Raw genomic sequence first — 18113 nt, 5'->3', positions numbered from 1 at the left:
GCATTAACCACAATACTTGTGGTGAAAATGCAAACATACTCTGATAACATGCATTGTCGAGATTTGAAGCTTTCGTGACTGCAGGAATCCATACTCTTTGTTTTTTTCGGTAAAGTCACGTAGGTATAAAATGAAATAAATCACGACGTTTCGTATTCTTAGGTTTTTTCGGTAAAGTCACGTAGGTAAAACATCAAAATTAATATAAAATAAAATAAAAATCACGACGTTTCGATTGCAACACAAGCAATCCTCATCTCGAAGCTGCTGCAAAACCAAAAAAGACTGTGGAAAGGCTTTTGGTTGATGGCAGATTCACGCGACGTGATTATTCCCCAATGATATAATGTTCACACGTTTAGAAATCACATCACGTTACCTCCCCTGGGACATTGCCACGTACCCCCCAGGGGTTCCGCGTACCACCCCCCGGTTGAGAACCGCTGGTGTAAAATAATAAATGATGGGACGAGGCAAGAGGAGGCCGCGGTATATGCAGGGTGCTCCAAATTTTGATTTTCAACACTTCTGAGAATTGGCAACAATACCACAAGAAATCTGCTGCCTCTGGGCTCTGGAGAACACCTGGCGAAGATTCCAAGCAATGCGTTGACGACGGCGAACAAGTGTAGACTATAGTAATTGGGTTTAACCCTTTTATCTGGCACCAAAACTGACACCTTTATACAAGGGATCATGTTTGCAATAACCACAACACAAGCAGTCAAAATGCAAACAAAAAGAGACAACTCTGATAATGATATGCACTGTCCTTGAAATTGATTGGTCCACACCCGAGACAGCTTTTCTTAGAGCCTAGTCTCCACTGGTGTTGGACCAGATGACGCCAAAAGGCGTACAACTCAAAAACAGCGCACTATCAGAGTATTGAGAGCTCGGGGTAAGCCATTTACATTATCAAAGTTGTCTCTTTTTGTTTGCATTCTGACTGCTTGTGTTGTGGTTATTGCAAACACGATCCCTTGTATAAAGGTGTCAGTTTTGGTGCCAGATAAAAAGGTTAAACCCTATTACTATATCTTGCTACTGGAAAAGGAGGTCTCATAATGTAAACAAGTGGAGACTCTTTGACTTTTTGAATCTATTAACATTACATTTGTTATCATGTTTCAGTGTTATTAGGGGCCGTTCATAAATTACGTCACGCACCTGGGGGGGGGGGGGGGGGTTAGACATTTGTGACGATGTGTAACGAGGGGGGGGGGGGGTTGATAAATGTGACGTCACATCAAAATGCGCAACTTTAAATATATCTAGACAACACGTTCTACTTAATTAAATAGACTTTTTAATAAATGTTTTCTCCTACAACATCAGAGTGCAGCGCCACATTAAATACGCACTACAATGACAATAGTTTAAAGCGATTTGAAGCATTTTTTTTGGGGGGGGGGGCGGGGCAGAGCTTTGTGATGTCATATATGAGGGGGGGTCTGCGCCGTGTGACGACAGGGGAGGGGAGGTCAAACATCGTCCAAAATCGCGTGACGTCATTTATGGACGGCCCCTTATCCGTTCTTTTTGCATGAAAAACGATAGTCCCATGTAAGTGTTAACATTTATTTGAAGCACTCCTGTATAGCAGCCGAGGTGCGTGACGGTGCAAAGAGACAAGTCACAGTCTTGGTTTTGACCCCCACCTGACCCCATTCAGAAACAGAACATTTATTAATGCCGGAGAAAATCCGATGAACCGAAAAGCTCTTTTTTACATTCTAGATTTGACTGCAAGGATTCATACTCTTAGGTTTTTTCGGTTATATCACGTAGGGGAAAATAAATAAATAATAAAATTATTTATACAAATAATAGAAATAAGTCAGATTGAACCTGCACAACGAACGTCGTTAACTACGCCCACCGCAATGCGAGGGTCACGTGGCGCGGCCACGTGCCATGGTCACGTGGCGTCGCGCGTCACAGCATCACAATGGGGAAGTGACAGCGGCGCTTTCGCTTTGATTGGGAAGCGTCGAAAATCGCTCACGGGGGTCTCCAAAAAGTCGAAGTGCGGCCTGCCAAACGTCCCTGTTTGGTGTGCAGTGAGTAATCCCGTCGCGATTTTGCGTTGTAAGCTTTATTCTGTTTTTGTTTTATGCATACTATGCGTTCACTACTGTGTACAGATTAATATCTTCATTTCAAGTGTTTCGTGACTGCTAGAATCCATACTCTTTAGTTCTTTCGGTAAAGTCACGTAGGTATATATTTAATATATTTTATTTTATACCTACGTGACCTTACCGAAAGAACCAAAGAGTACAGATGAATGTATCAAATATGTGTACCGTATATGAATACATGTTTAAACTGTGCAAGTGATAGTACACTCATCTCGAGAATTTCTGCAACGATTGTGCATATGTTGTTGTCGGAGCAATGTATTCAGGTTGGTGTCATCAGTTTAATCATAATTATATGATTATAATGACATTATTAAGTAATAAAAGATCATTATTAATACAGTTTTTCCACTGATACACCAACAATTGCCTTAATCTTAGGTTTTTTCGGTAAAGTCACGTAGGTTAAACATTTTATAAAAGTAGAATAAAAAATAAAATAAAAATCACGACGTTTCGGAGGCAACACAAGCTTCCGTCTTCAGGTGGAACCGTCACAGCACGATAGCTGTATCATGATACAGCTGTATCATACAGCTGTATCATCATACAGCTGTATCATCATCCGAAACGTCGTGATTTTTATTTTATTTTTATTTTACTTTTATTAATTTTAATTTTTTTACCTACGTGACTTTACCGAAAAAAAATCTAAGAATATGAATCCTTGCAGTCACGAAAGCTTCAAATCTAGAAACAATTGCCTTAGTAATGCTACCGCTTGGAATGCATTATGTATTGAGGACGCTGCATCAGCTAACTACGTGTAAGCAACGATACCATTACTACTCGGGGAAAAATAGTCGAAGTGAAAAAGAAAAACTTCTATTATGGATGATATTGGTCGCGTTAAACAGACTAGCGACAAAAAATCAAGCGACTGTTTGAGGTTCATTGTCGTTGTTTGGGTGTGTGGTAATCAGTCGCGCCCGTGTCTCTTCCCCTCTCCAGCATGGTAGCGACGTCAAAGATCACCCCCCCGCCACCCCGTATAGCCTGCTTGGGGCAATTGTTGTTAGTAGCGAGCACCAGCACCACGGCACACCCGGTTCGCCTTTGTCTTCCCTAAGTGTCGATGTTTTTTTTTTAACACGGCACTCATTTGAGGCTGAGTCGACCTAGGGGAGGCCCCGTGAAACGGTTAAACCGGTGAGCAGGAATCGACCTCTGTTCTCCGGGGTTCGCAGTGCCGCGCGCTAACCGCTGCGCCACCGCTCCCCAATAACAACAACCGCCATTCGCCACTAAGTGGCGGTGACGTCACCACGGCGCCTGTGCCAGGCTATGTGCACTTTAAGGCCACGTTAAGTGTCGAACGTCCGCTGGCAGGTAGTCACGGGACAGACCCAGCTGGTGCCATGGGTTGACTGCTGTGCCAGGCTAGGTGCAGGAGGAGGTCACAAGACAGACCCTGCAGGTGCTATGGGTTGTCTGCTGCGCAAAACTAGGTGCAGGAGGAGGTCATGGGACAGACCCAGCTGGTGCCATGGGTTGACTGCTGTGCCAGGCTAGGTGCAGGAGGAGGTCACAAGACAGACCCAGATAGTTCCATAGGTTGACTGACTGAGATATGCGACTTGCCGATGCACCACCTGTGCCCACCCCCCTACTGTGCCAGTCTAGGTGCAGGAGGTCACGGGACAAGACCCAGCTGGTGCCATGGGGTTTACTGATTGAGATGACTGACCCGTTGCATCATCCGTGCCTGCCTGCGCCTGCCCCTGCTGTACCAACCACGCTGCTGCGGCTTTTCGTTTTTTTTTTGTTACCGCCCTGGGCACACAGATGGCCGTGTCGGCGCCCAACACAGACAATCTTCTGAACTGCTCAATCTGCCTGGATGAATTCAAGGTGCCCGTGTCTCTGCCCTGCGGCCACACGTTCTGCAAGGAGTGCATCGAGAATCACTGGTCCAAAGCCCTGCAGGGGAAGGCCGCCCCCCCCTTCATGTGCCCGCAGTGTCGAAAAGCCTACACCGTGGTGCCGCCGCTCCACAAGAACGTGGTGATCGATGACGTCGTCAGGGACAGGAGGGAGAGGCGGGAGAGGCGGGAGAGGCGGCAGAGTGGCGATCGCAGATGGAGTGTGGTGAGTTCAGGACAATGACGAAGGTCCCTCAACCCTGCCCCCGTGCTTGGCCGCTAACAAGCTTTTGGGGGCAAGTGTTGTTCGTAGCGAGTAGCAGCACCTATGAAAGTGGGGTGTGGGTGGCCAGCACCACGCCTGGCCGCATTTGTATCCCCAGTGGTGATGTTTACTACACGCTGCACCGGGCACTCATTTGAGGCTGAGTCGACCTAAGGGACGCCCAGGACCAGTTCAGATAATTGCTGTCACTGGTGGTGGCCGTGAGCGGGAATGGAACCCTGGCCTCTGCCGGGTTCGTAGCGCAGTGCGTTAATCGCTACACTCTCGTTCCCCACACAGATACACACACACGCATGCACACACGGGGTGTTGTTATCGTTGACTGTGCTTGTGCACCACTGCCAACGCAGCAGCAGCATCATCATCACCAGCTCACCAACTACTAACTATTTTTTTATTTTACCAGCTAAAGGCCCACTGAGCTATGCAGCTCTTATTCAGAAGCGACCTGGCTGTTCCAAATGATAGCTCGACGAAGTGGCTCATCGTCATCATCGTGTGTAAATTAATAAGAGCAGTCAAATATTCTAAACGCATGACGTTGATTCTAAATGTGGAGGGAAAAACGGGGGACCTGGAGGAAAATCCACTCGACCACGTGGAGAGAGAACGATAGATGCAAACTCCAAACATACAGTAGGCATCATGGTCGGGATCAAACCCACAACTTCCTGTATGCCAGGCGAGGTAGTTAACATCTCCCAGCCACTGTGGCGCCCCTACTCAACACGTCCACTGCTGTCGATGATGCGCTCCACCACGATATCCTCGTCGCGACCGCCTTCGCACCGGACTCGGGAGTCGGCGGATCTGTACTGTCGTGCGATAATTCAGCCATCCGGCAGCGGACCACAAGAAGTCAGCGAGTCAATGCGGTCATCGGTCCAAACTCTACACGGCCCATCGCTCGAAAACCATGACCTCCTTGTACACACCAGTCGAGGGGGGCGATAACATCTCCTTAGCCACCGCCGTGCCGTGCTAAAACGTGGGGGCGTGTGTTTCGTACCATTTTTCAGGAGCTGCTGAGCGCGTTCAAGCAAACGCTGACGGACAGGGAGCGGGTGACCACCGCCCTCAGTAGCAGCCTCCTGGACAAGTTGGGCGCCGCAGAGGTGAGGGGGGCTTGGCTACACGCCGCCGTGGGCCTCAAGCCACATTGCTCGTCCACCTTCACAGCAGGGTCGACGATCTCCCCCCCACCCCCGCAATCATAGGTGTGTGTGTGTGTGTATCCAGTTGAGTGTTTGAACATCTTAACGCCCCCCCCCCAATCCCCCCTCCCCTCCCCCCGTACACCCTGCTCTTCTTGTAGATGAGGTGATCGTGGTTGGCACGGCAAAGAGTGGTGGGGTTACGAAATGGGACATTTTTGCCAATATCAAAGTGTGAAATAAGTATAACCCGTAAAAACAAAGTTTTTCACTCTAAATCCTTTATATGCGTGGCGGCTAGAGTCCTCTCGTCCTCTGGCTTGAGATGGCTGCCACCTATGGGTCAGATGATTGCATTGCACCATTAAGCAATTGGTAATTAAATATAATATTTTTGTCCTAATAAGTGTAAAATTTTGGAAAAAAAATTTCACGAACATTAATTGTCACGCACAACGAGTCTGTGTGGAAAATGTCAGCTCGATTGGATCACGGGAAGTGGGTTAAAAAACGACCGAAAGATTTGCACGGTCCTACGCAAGCAAGCAAACGAACTTAATATAAAGGATTTAAAAACAAGAGTAGAATTTGGTGTTTGAACATCTTAACACTTGTTTTATTGCCAGAAAGAGTCAAACCGATTCTTGTTTTTTCAGTGGTCGGGTTGTCGTTGTTGTTGTTCCGGTTTGCCGAACGAATTCAGCATTACGAGGTCGCGCTCACTACACACGCAAAGTGCTTGCCGCAAATGAACCACGATGCCTTGCCGATGTCCTCATCGAGGAGCTTAGACCGTCACGTGAACGCCGGTCATCCTCGCAGCATTATAGCCAACAAGGTGGCAATGTAGCAGAGCATCGAGAAGGCTCGATTTATTGCAAATCGCTAAATCTACGGGGCTTCTGGCAAAAACATTAGCAAGCTGCAGTGTGTACAAAATGCGCCGACATGTGTCGTGACGGGTACTGCAAGGTCCGACCGTGTCCGTCCGGTGCTCGCCAAGCTGCATTAGCTTCCGGTTGCCGAACGAATGCATAATGAGGTCACGCTCATTGCACGCAAAGTACTTGCCACAAATGAACCGCGATACCTTGTTGCCGATCTTGTCAAGGAGCATAAACCGTCATCACCTGGACTCTGGTCACCCTCGCAGCAGCGGCTTTAGGCTAACGATCGAACAAAGACGATCGCCGCATCGCAAGCTTTCAGATTCTGTTTCTTTGGGCGTCTGGAACGCTCTTCCTTCCGATGTTAGGAAGCGACTGGAGCTATGCACGTTTAAATCATCTAGATTGAAAACTCATTCCTTGAGAACTGCTTTTTGTATTTAGTTTGTTGTCCGTTCCCCTGCACCTCCGATTAGCATGGTTGGCTACGAGTAGTGCATACAGTACACACGCAATATTGTATTTCTCTGCGTGTATTTCTGTGTGCCTATCCCTATGTGTATGTATCTCTGTGTAAGTGTCTCTGCTGGCCCAATAGGGGGTACAGCTGGTGCATCTGCCAGTCATCTCAGTAAGTGGCACCTGCCGGGTCTGTCCCGTGACCTCCTGTCAGCGGCGAGCCTTCGACACTTCACGTGGCCTCGAAGTGCACCTAGCCTGGCACAGGCGCCGTGGTGACGTCACCGCCACTTATTGGCGAATGGCGGCTGTTGTTGTTTCGCTGCATCGGAATCGGAATCTGTATTTGTCCGGGAGGGATCCGATGAGCTAATAAGCATTTCTTCACAGATGTCCAGTAGGTGACGGGTGAGACAGGTGCCAACCAACTAGTGCACCACAGTACACATCTGTGTGTCGTGCACACAGTACAATACACTGTTGTTGTCCCATGTCCGGCCGCATAGCCGCATGTCGAGTGAATGTTTGGTAGAAGTCGGTTGAGCCGCATGCACAGCGCAAAATCGCACAAACCCAACCCGCACAGAGCGGTAGGGAAACCTGTGCCAGGCTAATTCAGTTGTGGAGAGTGCGTGGAGTAGAGTGAGATGAGAGGTAGAAGAGTGTGTGGATGGGTGTGGAGTGAGATGAGAAGTAGGAGAGTGCGTGGAGGGCAGTGAGATGAGAGGGGGAGAGGCAGGAGAGTTGCGTGGAGGGGAGTAGAGTGAGATGAGAGGGGGAGAGGTAGGAGAGTGCGTGGAGTGGAGTGATATGAGAGGTAGGAGAGTGCGTGGAGGTGAGTAGAGTGAGATGAGAGGGGAGAGATGTAGGAGAGTGCTTGGAGGGGAATAGAGTGAGATGAGAGGTACGCAGGAACTAGTCCATCGAGGATCGTGAAGACTTTGAGCACAATATTGACATTTGTCCAGACATTGAATCGGGAGCCCGCAGGGGAGGGATTGCGATGGAGGCACCTGGGAGATGGGTTGCAACTTGGGGTCTTGTACTAGACTGACGGAGCCCCGTTACCTGTTGCCATCCCATAGGAAGCGGCGGAGTGCTTCAAGCGGAGGTTGAGCGCCAGCTACGACGACCTCCTGCGCCTCGTCGCCGAGGACCACGAGTTGGCGCTGAGGGCCGTGGACGCAGAGCGCGACGCCAAACTTTCGGCGATCCGGCACAAGCTCGGGAGGTGCACCGAGGTGCTGGGCGGCCTCCGGGAGACGCTGAGCAGGATCGGCGAGCTGGAGGCGACCCGGGACGACGCGGAGTTCCTCCAGGTGCGATTGGCGGCGGCACGGAGCGACTCCGCGCAGGGATGCGTCGTGGGGGGGGGGGGTCGCGCTCGCTAGGCACGTGCGCGCGAAGGGGCTTGGCACAAATCGGGGGCGGCCGACCCGTCACAGGCCGAGAGCCGTAAAAGTGACCACGAGTTCCGCAAAGTGCCAAGTGTGTCTCTACACGCGCTCCTTAACGTAGAGATCCGCGGTCAGTGGATACTTTTGGATTATCTGCGATTTTTAATTATCTGCGGCCGTCCTCCCCGTCGTTAGCACAGATAATCGAGAGTCCGACTGTGTTGACAGTTTTTAGCACAGCACGGGCGGGATGCATTAATTATTCTTTGCATGAATTAGTTTGAACATTGTTGAAATAAATTACATAACCACATGTGATTTAGTGATAGGTTTTTACCCTTTTACCTGGCAACAAAACTGACACCTTTATACAAGGGATCATGTTTGCATTAACCACAACACTTGCGGTCAAAATGCAAACAAAAAGACAACTCTGATCATGTATGCACTGTCCTTGAAATTGATTGGTCCACACCCGAGACAGCTTTTCTTAGAGCCTAGTCTCACATGGTGTTGGACCAGATGACGCCAAAAGGCGCACAACTCAAAGACAATGCACCATCAGAGTATTGAGAGCTCGGGGTAAGCATTTACATTATGAGATCTCCTTTGCCACACGTGTGATTTGTTAAAATAAATACAATAAACCTCCATAATACAGGTTTTTTTGGGGGGTTAAATCACGTAAGTATGTAAATGTGTAGTTTCTCAAAAAAACCTGTATTATGGATGATATTGGTCGCAAAAGCCTACGTGTTATACAATAAACCTGTGTGCTGACTTTTGGGTCACCCTGTATAACGGGGGAAAAAATATTAACACTACAACTTGTCCATGAACTGAATCTGACTTTGTATCTTTGTGCGTGCATTTGTGCATCTGTGTGTATCAGGGCCTCAACGACAATTGGCAGAGGTGAGTTTGAACGTGTTAAATACAATACAGTACTTTTATATACGTTCTGACTCCTGGTGCCCCGACTGGACATCAGATTCCTCCTCCGGTCTAAATAAACGTTCACGATTCTGATTATCTCGCAGGCTGCCCGTGTGACATACGAAGAGATGGAGCGATCGCTCTCTCCCGAGGTTCACAGATAGATCGGTTTAGCACGCAGTCACGCGATCTAACCCAACAACAACGAGAATAAACCAAATCTCATGATTTGAAGCTTTCGTGACTGCAGGAATTACTCTTTGGGTCTTTCGGTAAAGTCACGTTAAAAGAAAATATATTCAATAATAGAATACGACGTTTTGATTGCAACATAAGCAGTCGTCATCAGGTAGAACTACATTTCAGAGAGACAAAACACAGACACGGAGACACACAGACAGACACACAAGTAGAGAGAGACAACAGACACAGAGAGAGAGAGACATACAACATAGACAAGTGACTTCAGGGAAAGAACCAAAGCGTATCCAAATCTCTATGATGTCACGAATAGATTCTTCGTCACGTTACGCGACGCTGACTATCGGAGCGCACTCAGCGCGCGGGCCGGAAGTCGGAGCGACGGAGGCGCAATGCGACCGTAACGACGACGTCGTCGTTATTCTTCGCAGGTTCATGAATTCGCTGAACGAGCACCTGGAACAACCTCCGAGCGTGTCGGTGGAGTTCGCGACCGCGTACCAACTGCAGCAGCGGATAGACGAGCTCCTGAGCCTCTTCACAGCTTCCAGGCGAGCCGCGCCTTCCCTGCCCGAGACGCCCCGGGCTGCAGAAGCGGCGGAGGGGACGCCAGGAGGGGGGGGAGCAGTGTCCCTTCCATCCCCAGCCACGCTCCTAGCTCCGTCGCCTGCTCTGACCCCAGCTCCACTCCCAACTCCATTCCCAGCTCCACTCCCATCTCCGTCCTCAGCTCCGCTCCCAGCTCCAATCCCTTCTCAGTCCTCAGCTCCACTCCCATCTCCGTCCTCAGCTCCACTCCCATCTTCGTCCCCAGCTCCGACCACAGCTCCCTCTCCAGCCATGCTCTCGGCAATGCAGGAGCCAGAACCAGCGCCACCTCGACCCACTACTGCGGCGCCTGGACACTCCGCATGGAGCGACGTCTCGCTGGTTCGCCCCAACAGGGCCGAATTGATACGGAGATGTAAGTCGTGCGTTACACCAGGAGTGAGGAACCTCCCCCCTCCCTACCCCCTCCCTCCCTCCTCCCCCCTCCCTCATTCCTGCTCCCTCTTTTCTCCTCCCTTCTTCCTCTCCTCTCCCCTCCCTCCTCCCTCCTCCTCCTTCCTGTTCCCTCCTCCCTCCCTCCCTACTCCCTCCCTCCTGCTCCTTCTTTTCTCCCTCCTCCCTGCAACCCTCCCTCTCATCCCTCCCCCACCCCCCATTCCACCCTCTCCTCCCTGCTGCCTCCTCCCCTCTATGCTCCCTTCTCCTCCCAATCATCTTCCACCTCCCCCCTTCCTCCTCCCTCCTACTCCCTCCCTGCACTGCCCCACTCCTCACTCTCCTTCCTCCGGCTCCTCAGTGTTCTGTTGTCCGGCCACCACGTTTGGCTCTCCCGGAGGCTTATTGTTGTATGTGTAATGTGAGGTTACACCTGGGCGATAGTGATAGGCTCTGCCGGCCTCAGCCCGCAGCCAATGGGTAGTCGAGCCAGGGGCGTGGCCCTGGAGCTGGACAGTATCTTCAAGAAAGTTCCAGGGGTGTGGCTGAGGATTGACTGCGTGGTATCACGTGGGCCAGGGATTATAAGGGGTGGAGAAAGACAGCACGTGGTCAGTGTGCGGAGCCACGTGGCTGGTGCCGTGGTCCTGCTCCAGCTACGTGAAGGGCCGCGGCAGTCTCTCTCACGCTGTCAGCCAGCAGCGTGAGGGAGCGGAGAGGGAGGCAAGGGAACCGAGTGTGTGAACGGGAGAAACGAATTAACAACTGAAGTCAAGACATCGTCTGAACGGGATTTATTACCTATGTATGTTTGTTGAACTTCTTTCGCACCGTACGTAGCAAACCGTGCTCAGTGGAGGCGCGGGGGGGGGGGGGTAGGACAAACTAAATACAACAACAAGCAGTTCTAAAGATTCTATTTAATTTATACCTGATGATGATTGCTTGTGTTGCAATCGAAACGTCGTATGCTAGTATTGAATTGAATTTATTATTTTATCTTTATACGTGACTTTACCGAAAGAACCAAAGAACAGTTCTAAAGAAATTAGTTTTCAATTTAGAATAGTGGTGTCGTGTATCGTAGCGTAGTATATAGTAGTGTATAGTCTAGTGTATAGTGTAGTGCAGTATGTAGTGTATAGTGTAGTGCAGTATGTAGTGTATAGTGTAGTGTGTACTGTAGTATATAGTCGTATGTATGTTGAACTTCTTTCGCACCGTACGTAGAAAACCGTGCTCATCGGACGTGCGGGGAAAGGATAACAACTTTAAAACAACAAGAAGCAGTTCTAAAGAAATTAGTTTGTCGTTTATCTTGTTATTAGTCCTCTGTCTTTCCTCTCTTTCACGTTTTTCTAATTCTCTCCCCCGCTCCAACCTCTTCCTACCCTAACATAGTGTTTATTTCTTCATAGACTTTGTACAGTTGCTCGAAATGTGATTGCATTGAAATGATAGCTATATGCGTGTATATATGTAGAACTTGTCTTTGGACGGTGGTTAGGAGATGTTAACTACCTCGCCTAGTATGCCGGTCGTGTATTCGATCCCAACAATGACGCCTGCTGTATATTTGGAGTTTGATGGTTCTCTCTCTCCCCCTGCTCACGTGGATTTTTCTCCGGGTCCTCCGGTTTTCCCTCCACGTTTACAAAACATGCGTTTGGCATATTTGGCCGCTATAAATTTCACGTGATCAACCGCTTCGTTGAGCTTATCATTTGTGATGGCAAAGTCGCTTCTGAAAAAATAACTACAAAGCTCAGTGGGGCCTTACCTGGTTAAAGAAAAAAGTTTAGTAGTTGTTTCATATGTATCGTTGTGTTCTAGATGGCCGTTCTCCGTGTCTGAACCCGGACTCGGCTCACCGCTGGCTTTGGGTGTCCGAGAACCGCAGGACGGTGATGATGAATCTAAACCAGAAGCAGCCCGACTGGCCGGACCGGTTCGAATCTCATCAGCAGGTCCTGGGCTCTGACGGCTTCTCGTCCGGACGCCATTACTGGGAGGTGGATGTGGGCAAAGCCAAGTGGTGGCGCGTGGGTGCCGCGTACGGGACGATCCCGCGGAAAGGCGACGCTAATGGGTATAGGCTGGGGGAGAACCTCGAGTCCTGGTGCTTGCATAAGCAGAGCAGCCTGACGGCGCGACACGCGGGCGTGGAGAATCCGGTGAGGACGATGGCGACGACTCATCAGAGAATCGGCCTCTACTTGGACTGTGAGGCAGGGCTTCTGTCGTTTTACGGCGACACTGGCGGCGACGTCGCCGAGCTGCTGCACTCGTTCGAGCACAAATTCCAGCAGCCTCTCCTGCTCGCGCTCGAGCTGGGCGGACAGTTCAAGGGTAACTCTCTGTCGATAGCAAAGCTCGACTGATGCGCCGCTGCGGTCAAGTCGATTTCACAAATGGATTCTTCGTCAAGTTACGCTGGGCTGACGATCAGAACGCACTCAGTGCGTGGGCGGGAAGTCCGAGCGAAGGAGGGCAATGTGACCTTTTTTGGTGCAAAGCTGCCAATCAAAGCGCCATCAATCACATTCATGTTCATAAACGTAGAACATTCTTTACGATCTAAAGTATATAAAAAAAAATATATACACTGCAGTCAACTCATGCGAAGCCTAGCTCTGCAACGCCACCCAAACCAACGCCGAGTCTGGAGGATGGGTCGTGGCCTAAACGGAAAGAGGCGTGGCCTAACGAGAAAGGGGGCAGCGCCTAAAAAGGAAAGGTTGCCGAGGTCTTAAAGAGGAAGGGGCAGGCCCTACAGAGGTTGAATTTCCCTGTTGACTTAAGGTTCTATTCTATTCCCTGTGGCAATACGTTCATGAGCAAAATGCCACTCTCGAGGCCTGCTAGCCACGAGAGGGCTTTGGCTATACCTCTGTTGAAGGAGCGCAGACTACACTAGTGTACTATGCGGTCCATAGTTTTTGTTTCCTGCCCACAATCGTACTACTGTGGCTTGGTGTCTTTAATTTTCCATTCACGAAGGAGATGTCCGCGCATCGGCCTGTTGATGCGGGTGATGGTTACACCACCAGTGTCTACGGGGAATGTCAAAGCCAGGAGGTTATGATGATGCTTGGGTCTCGGATGAGGTGTTCGTCCTGGAGGCCTGCGTTTGTTCCACTCTATTCGCTAACAGCAGCGTTCTTCCACAACTGGGTGAGGTTCTAGGATGGCGACAGCAGCAGTGCGATCCCAGAAGGGGCATCGGGACTCGAGACAAAGGCGACATGACATTGTTGAGATCTTGGTTGATGACGTTTGTAGGTTGGTTGTCTTCGGCAAGAAGAGGCGTCACCTCCCTTGCAGTTTTTGCGTGATGTCTCTGTGGATATTTGGTTTGCAGAATGTTCGCAAGGACAGGGGGCCGGGTGATTGTTGTCGGTTTGAATGCTCCAGTTTGTGATGCGTGTTGTGTCGTGTTGAGTGAACCCCCAGTTGAAACTTTTAAGCTAATTTTTATTCGTGATTGAAATGTGTGAACGCATGCGCCCACAAAAAACGAGACAATACGAATGGGAAATGCAATCACAAGGACGTGTTGTCATAAACGGATATCGCATTCATCATCATCATATCGTGAAATTTAACATGAAACCTTGTCATAGCCTGATAAAAAAAATATGTTGTGGCATCCCTAGCATGAGCACACAAATAAAATAAAAAATATATATATATAGCTTGATGTGGAATTGGTTTAGTTACTTTGGTGTTTTCCCCTCGCATGTGTTGGTTTTCTCCAGTTGCTCCGATTTTCCTGCCGCATGTAAGACACTCATCATTCATTGGCTGCAAACACCTTAATACATAGAGAGGACCGCAGAGCTTGGGCAATTGTTGGTTGCACCGGCTCAACCCCACGTGGCTGCTGCTGCCGACCTTCCCCTCCCGTCCGGTTCATCCTCGCGCCTCCCTGAGTGGACCCTATCCATGTGATGGTGGCGCTTTGAGTGGCAGAATTGCGACAAATGGTCGCCACGTGTCGTGACAAGGCCAACACGGTTGTGGCGTGTAGCGTAGTAGTATCGACAAGGCTCGATTGTTGCAACTCGCTGCCCTACGGGACGTCTGGCAAAAACATTAGCAAGTGGCAGCGTGCACTAAATTCTCTGTCACGTGTCGTGATGGGTACTGCAAGATCCGACCGTGTGCGTCCGGCGCTCACCGAGCTGCATTGGCTTCTGGTCGCCGAACGAATACATCATGAGGTCGCACTTATTACACACAAAGTGCTTGCCACAAATGAACCGCAAGGAGCATAAACCAACATCGCACCATCTCCAGTCGTCCTCGCAGCGGGTTTTGGCTGGCCATCGAACAAAGGTGCATCGCACACTTTCAGATGCGCTTCTGCGGCCATTTGGAACGCTCTTGCGATATTAGGAAGCTACCAGAGCTATGCACTTTTAAATCATTTAGATTGAAAACTCATTTCTTTAGAAGTGCTTTTTGTGTTTAGTTTGTTGTTCTTTCCCCGCACCTCCAATTAGCACGATTGGCTATGTACGGTGCAACATACCGTACATACATCACTAACCAGCCCATCAACGATGCCAAAAACGCACACCACACGCGACATTCGTACAGTGCAGCAATACCCCGGTTTACGTCCGGGGATGCGTTCCTGAAAGGTGCGACGACGAATATCGAAAGGGCGTAAATCGAAGCGCATTACAGGACCGGTGGTGGAGGTGAAAGCTTGAGAGGCGACGGATACAAGAGAGGGCGGATGGTGCAGTCAGCGACGTAAGTCTGTGGGGTTGAGGCGACGCGAAACAGGTAGCGGATGTTAATCCAGTGGCGACGTATTTGCGAAACGATACCAGAATCATGATCAGAATGTTTATTTATACTGCAGGAGGAATCCGATTAGCTATGAAGCTCTTTTTCACAGATGTCCATTTGGGGGCACGGGGTTCGAACGTTACAACAACAAACACAACACTCACAAGCACGATAGGAGTGCAAAGTATAGGGAAGGTAAGCAAATCGCTACAAAAATAAATACAAATGAAACTAAACTATTTATATTTTACCAGGTAAAGACCCACCGAGACCAGTGGCTTATTTTGCAGACTTAATATCGGGGCATTGCCGTACTTCAAACTCGCGATTGGCTACGTACAGTGCGAAAGAAGTTCAACATACACGCGGTCTGTTCCCCAATACAGCGGTGGCAGTTGCGTTCCCGAAGAACGCTGCGCTTCGGAAATATCGCGTTATAATAAAGAATAATATAGGGGTAAAGCGCAGTCCACGGTAACACGTGAGATGCGTATGCAGGCCGAACAAATACAGTAAAACCTTGGATTGCGAGCATAATTCGTTCCGGAAACGTGTTTGTAATTCAAAGCACTCGTATATCAAAGCACTCGTATATCAGTTGTGATCACGTGACGCTCGGCAGACAAAGTGTATACGACCTACTCGTATTGCAAGACCTCGCTCGTTTATCAAATTAATATTTATTTAAAAAATTTGCTCGTCTTGTAAAACACTCGCAGACCAAGTTACTCGCAATCCAAGGTTTTACTGTAATATTCAAAAAGATGGACATTTATAAAACGCGCCAAATCTTGCCGACAGGTCAACAACTCGGAGGCGTGGAGCCAAGCCGAGGGCTGCTCGAAAGCCCGGATCCAGATAGAGATAGAGGAGGCATTTCGATGCTTCGAGAAAGTACGAGTACATTTGATGTTGCGGATGTGCAAAGGGATTGGAGAGTTCCACACCAATGGGGGCGACAGCAGAGAACCGACGTGAGGATGTAACAGTATAGTGTAGTGTATTGTGTAGGCTATAGTAGTGTACTGTACAGTATAGTGTAGTGCATAGTATATAGTAGTGTAGTTTGTAGTTGTGTAGTGTTATAGTGTAGTGTATAGTAGTGTATAGTAGTGTAGTGTATAGTCGTGTAGTGTATAGTCGTGTATTGTATAGTGGTGTAGCGTTTAGTGTAGTGTATAGTAGTGTAGTGTATAGTCGTGTAGTGTATAGTGGTGTAGCGTTTAGTGTAGTGTATAGTAGTGTATAGTCGCGTAGTGTATTGTCGTGTAGTGTATACCAACGTGAGGCTGTAACAATTCGTGCGAGCCAGAGCAACAGCGCTGCAAGGCTGCTGCAAGGCGCTCAAAGATATTTTCAATTCCCCGAGCACGAGTGGGGCTTATTGATGCGTATGTTCAGAAGTCGACTGATTGGGGGGGGTGGAGGGGGGAGTGTATAGACAATCAAAAGTGGTCCAAGCACGGAACCCTGAGGGATCCCGCACGAGTGATTTCTCATGGTGGATGTGGATTCACCTCCTTTTAACAGAGGAGGTCCTCCCGGCCGAATGGGATGAGGTCCATTTTAGGAATAATCCTACGATTCCAAAGTCAGACTCAAGGAGACTGGTTGCGCTGTAGGTGAACCACAGCAGCAATAGCTGGTGAAATGTCCAGACCCAGTGAGAGCCGCGATTGCACCAGTCGACGATTGGAAGATCGTCGTCGAAGGCTCTGGCAATTGCAGTCTCCGTGGAGAAAGTCTCACGCTAGGCAGATGGATAGGGGCAAAGGTTCAGTGAAGAGGCAAATGTGAGTCTGAAAGTTGTGCGAGGGCAAGACGCCCAAGGAGTTTAGAAACGGCGGAGAGGTTATTTTAACACGTAGGAATGAAACGAGCGGACTTGTCCACAAATCTGGCTGTCGCCCGATGAAGCTGGTTGTAAGTACTGGCGAAACGTCGTACTCAGATTGTAAATGTTGTGGCTTGGCTCGCCAACACACCGGTGTGCTGTTCTAGTATAGTACACTATACGCTAGTGCTGTACAAGTGAAGTATTGGAAATGACGGCAGGGAACTCCTTGACGGGTAACACACTTTTGATTAAATCTTGACTTGTCACAATACAACGTGTGGTCTCTATTCTTCTGACGGCACACTTTACTTAACTCGTGTAGGCTCTCTGCCTCTGGCTACACTCTTCACTTAGCTCGTGTAGACTCTCTGCCTCTGGCTACACTCTTCACTTAGCTCGTGTAGACCCTCTCCCTCTGGCTACACTCTTCACTCGTCTCGTGTAGACTCTAGGCCTCTGGCTACACACACATCACTCGTCTCGTGTAGACCCTATGCCTCTGGCTGCACACTCCACTCGTCTCGTGTAGACTCTAGGCCTCTGGCTACACACTCCGCATGCGGACACTGCATGCTCACCCTACACTCCGCCTCTGGGTTACACAGAGTCCCGGTCCCCACAGGACAGCGGGACTGGGTACCGCAGGGCCCTATCTCTTCCTCTCCGTCTTCAGTCTTCGCTGGTTACACTCTCCCTTACGCCTGTGTGCATCACCTTATATAGTCCCTCCTCCCGGGAGACGGAGCGGATGCGGACCTCGACGTGAGCATCGCTCCTTAGTGAACCAATCACGACGCGCTATCTCTACGATCCGCTTTCCCCCAGCGCGTGTTTCCACTCCCCAACCAATAACGCCACGCTGCCACCCGATCACTCCCTCACCAGCGCGTCACCGGCACCCAGCCAATCAGCACCACACAACCCACGATCCCGCGCTGACCCCTGATCCCTCACCGTCAGCGCGCGTCACCACACACCCATCCAATCACGACGCGCTGGCACCCGATCGCTACCCCAGCGCGTATCACCACTACATCACCCCCCCCCCACATAGCTCGCAGCCGTCCCGGCTGCTAACCAACAACCTCACACAACGTTAACACAACAAAACCCCCACCCCCCCAGTGTGCCCCGTAACACAACAACAACACAACAGCAACCTATGT

At 49.7% G+C, this 18113-nt stretch overlaps 1 protein-coding gene across 1 annotated transcript; it reads left to right on the top strand.

Annotated features, from left to right (window-relative positions):
- Positions 1 to 1960: 1960 nt before the first annotated feature.
- On the top strand, positions 1961 to 13971 carry LOC144949851 (E3 ubiquitin/ISG15 ligase TRIM25-like). Its single transcript, XM_078879821.1, has 7 exons — positions 1961 to 2063; positions 3930 to 4232; positions 5312 to 5407; positions 7878 to 8111; positions 9082 to 9104; positions 9758 to 10290; positions 12144 to 13971. Exons 2-7 carry the CDS (start codon positions 3930 to 3932, stop codon positions 12689 to 12691), a joined length of 1737 nt encoding a protein of 578 aa, XP_078735947.1. The 5' UTR covers positions 1961 to 2063; the 3' UTR covers positions 12692 to 13971.
- The last annotated feature ends 4142 nt before the right edge of the window (positions 13972 to 18113 follow it).

The sequence above is a fragment of the Lampetra fluviatilis genome, chromosome 55 (genome assembly GCF_964198595.1).
Source record: "Lampetra fluviatilis chromosome 55, kcLamFluv1.1, whole genome shotgun sequence".
Taxonomy (NCBI): domain Eukaryota; kingdom Metazoa; phylum Chordata; class Hyperoartia; order Petromyzontiformes; family Petromyzontidae; genus Lampetra; species Lampetra fluviatilis.
Note: the sequence above shows the minus strand (reverse complement) of the source record. Positions and strands in the feature narration are given on the sequence as shown.

Excerpts from the sequence above, each read along its gene's own strand:
- LOC144949851 (XM_078879821.1), top strand. The coding sequence starts at position 3,930 with ATGGCCGTGTCGGCGCCCAACACAGACAATCTTCTGAACTGCTCAATC. Across the intron at positions 4,233-5,311 it reads GCGATCGCAGATGGAGTGTG|GAGCTGCTGAGCGCGTTCAA; the intron begins GTGAGTTCAGGA and ends ACCATTTTTCAG. Across the intron at positions 9,105-9,757 it reads CTCAACGACAATTGGCAGAG|GTTCATGAATTCGCTGAACG; the intron begins GTGAGTTTGAAC and ends TATTCTTCGCAG.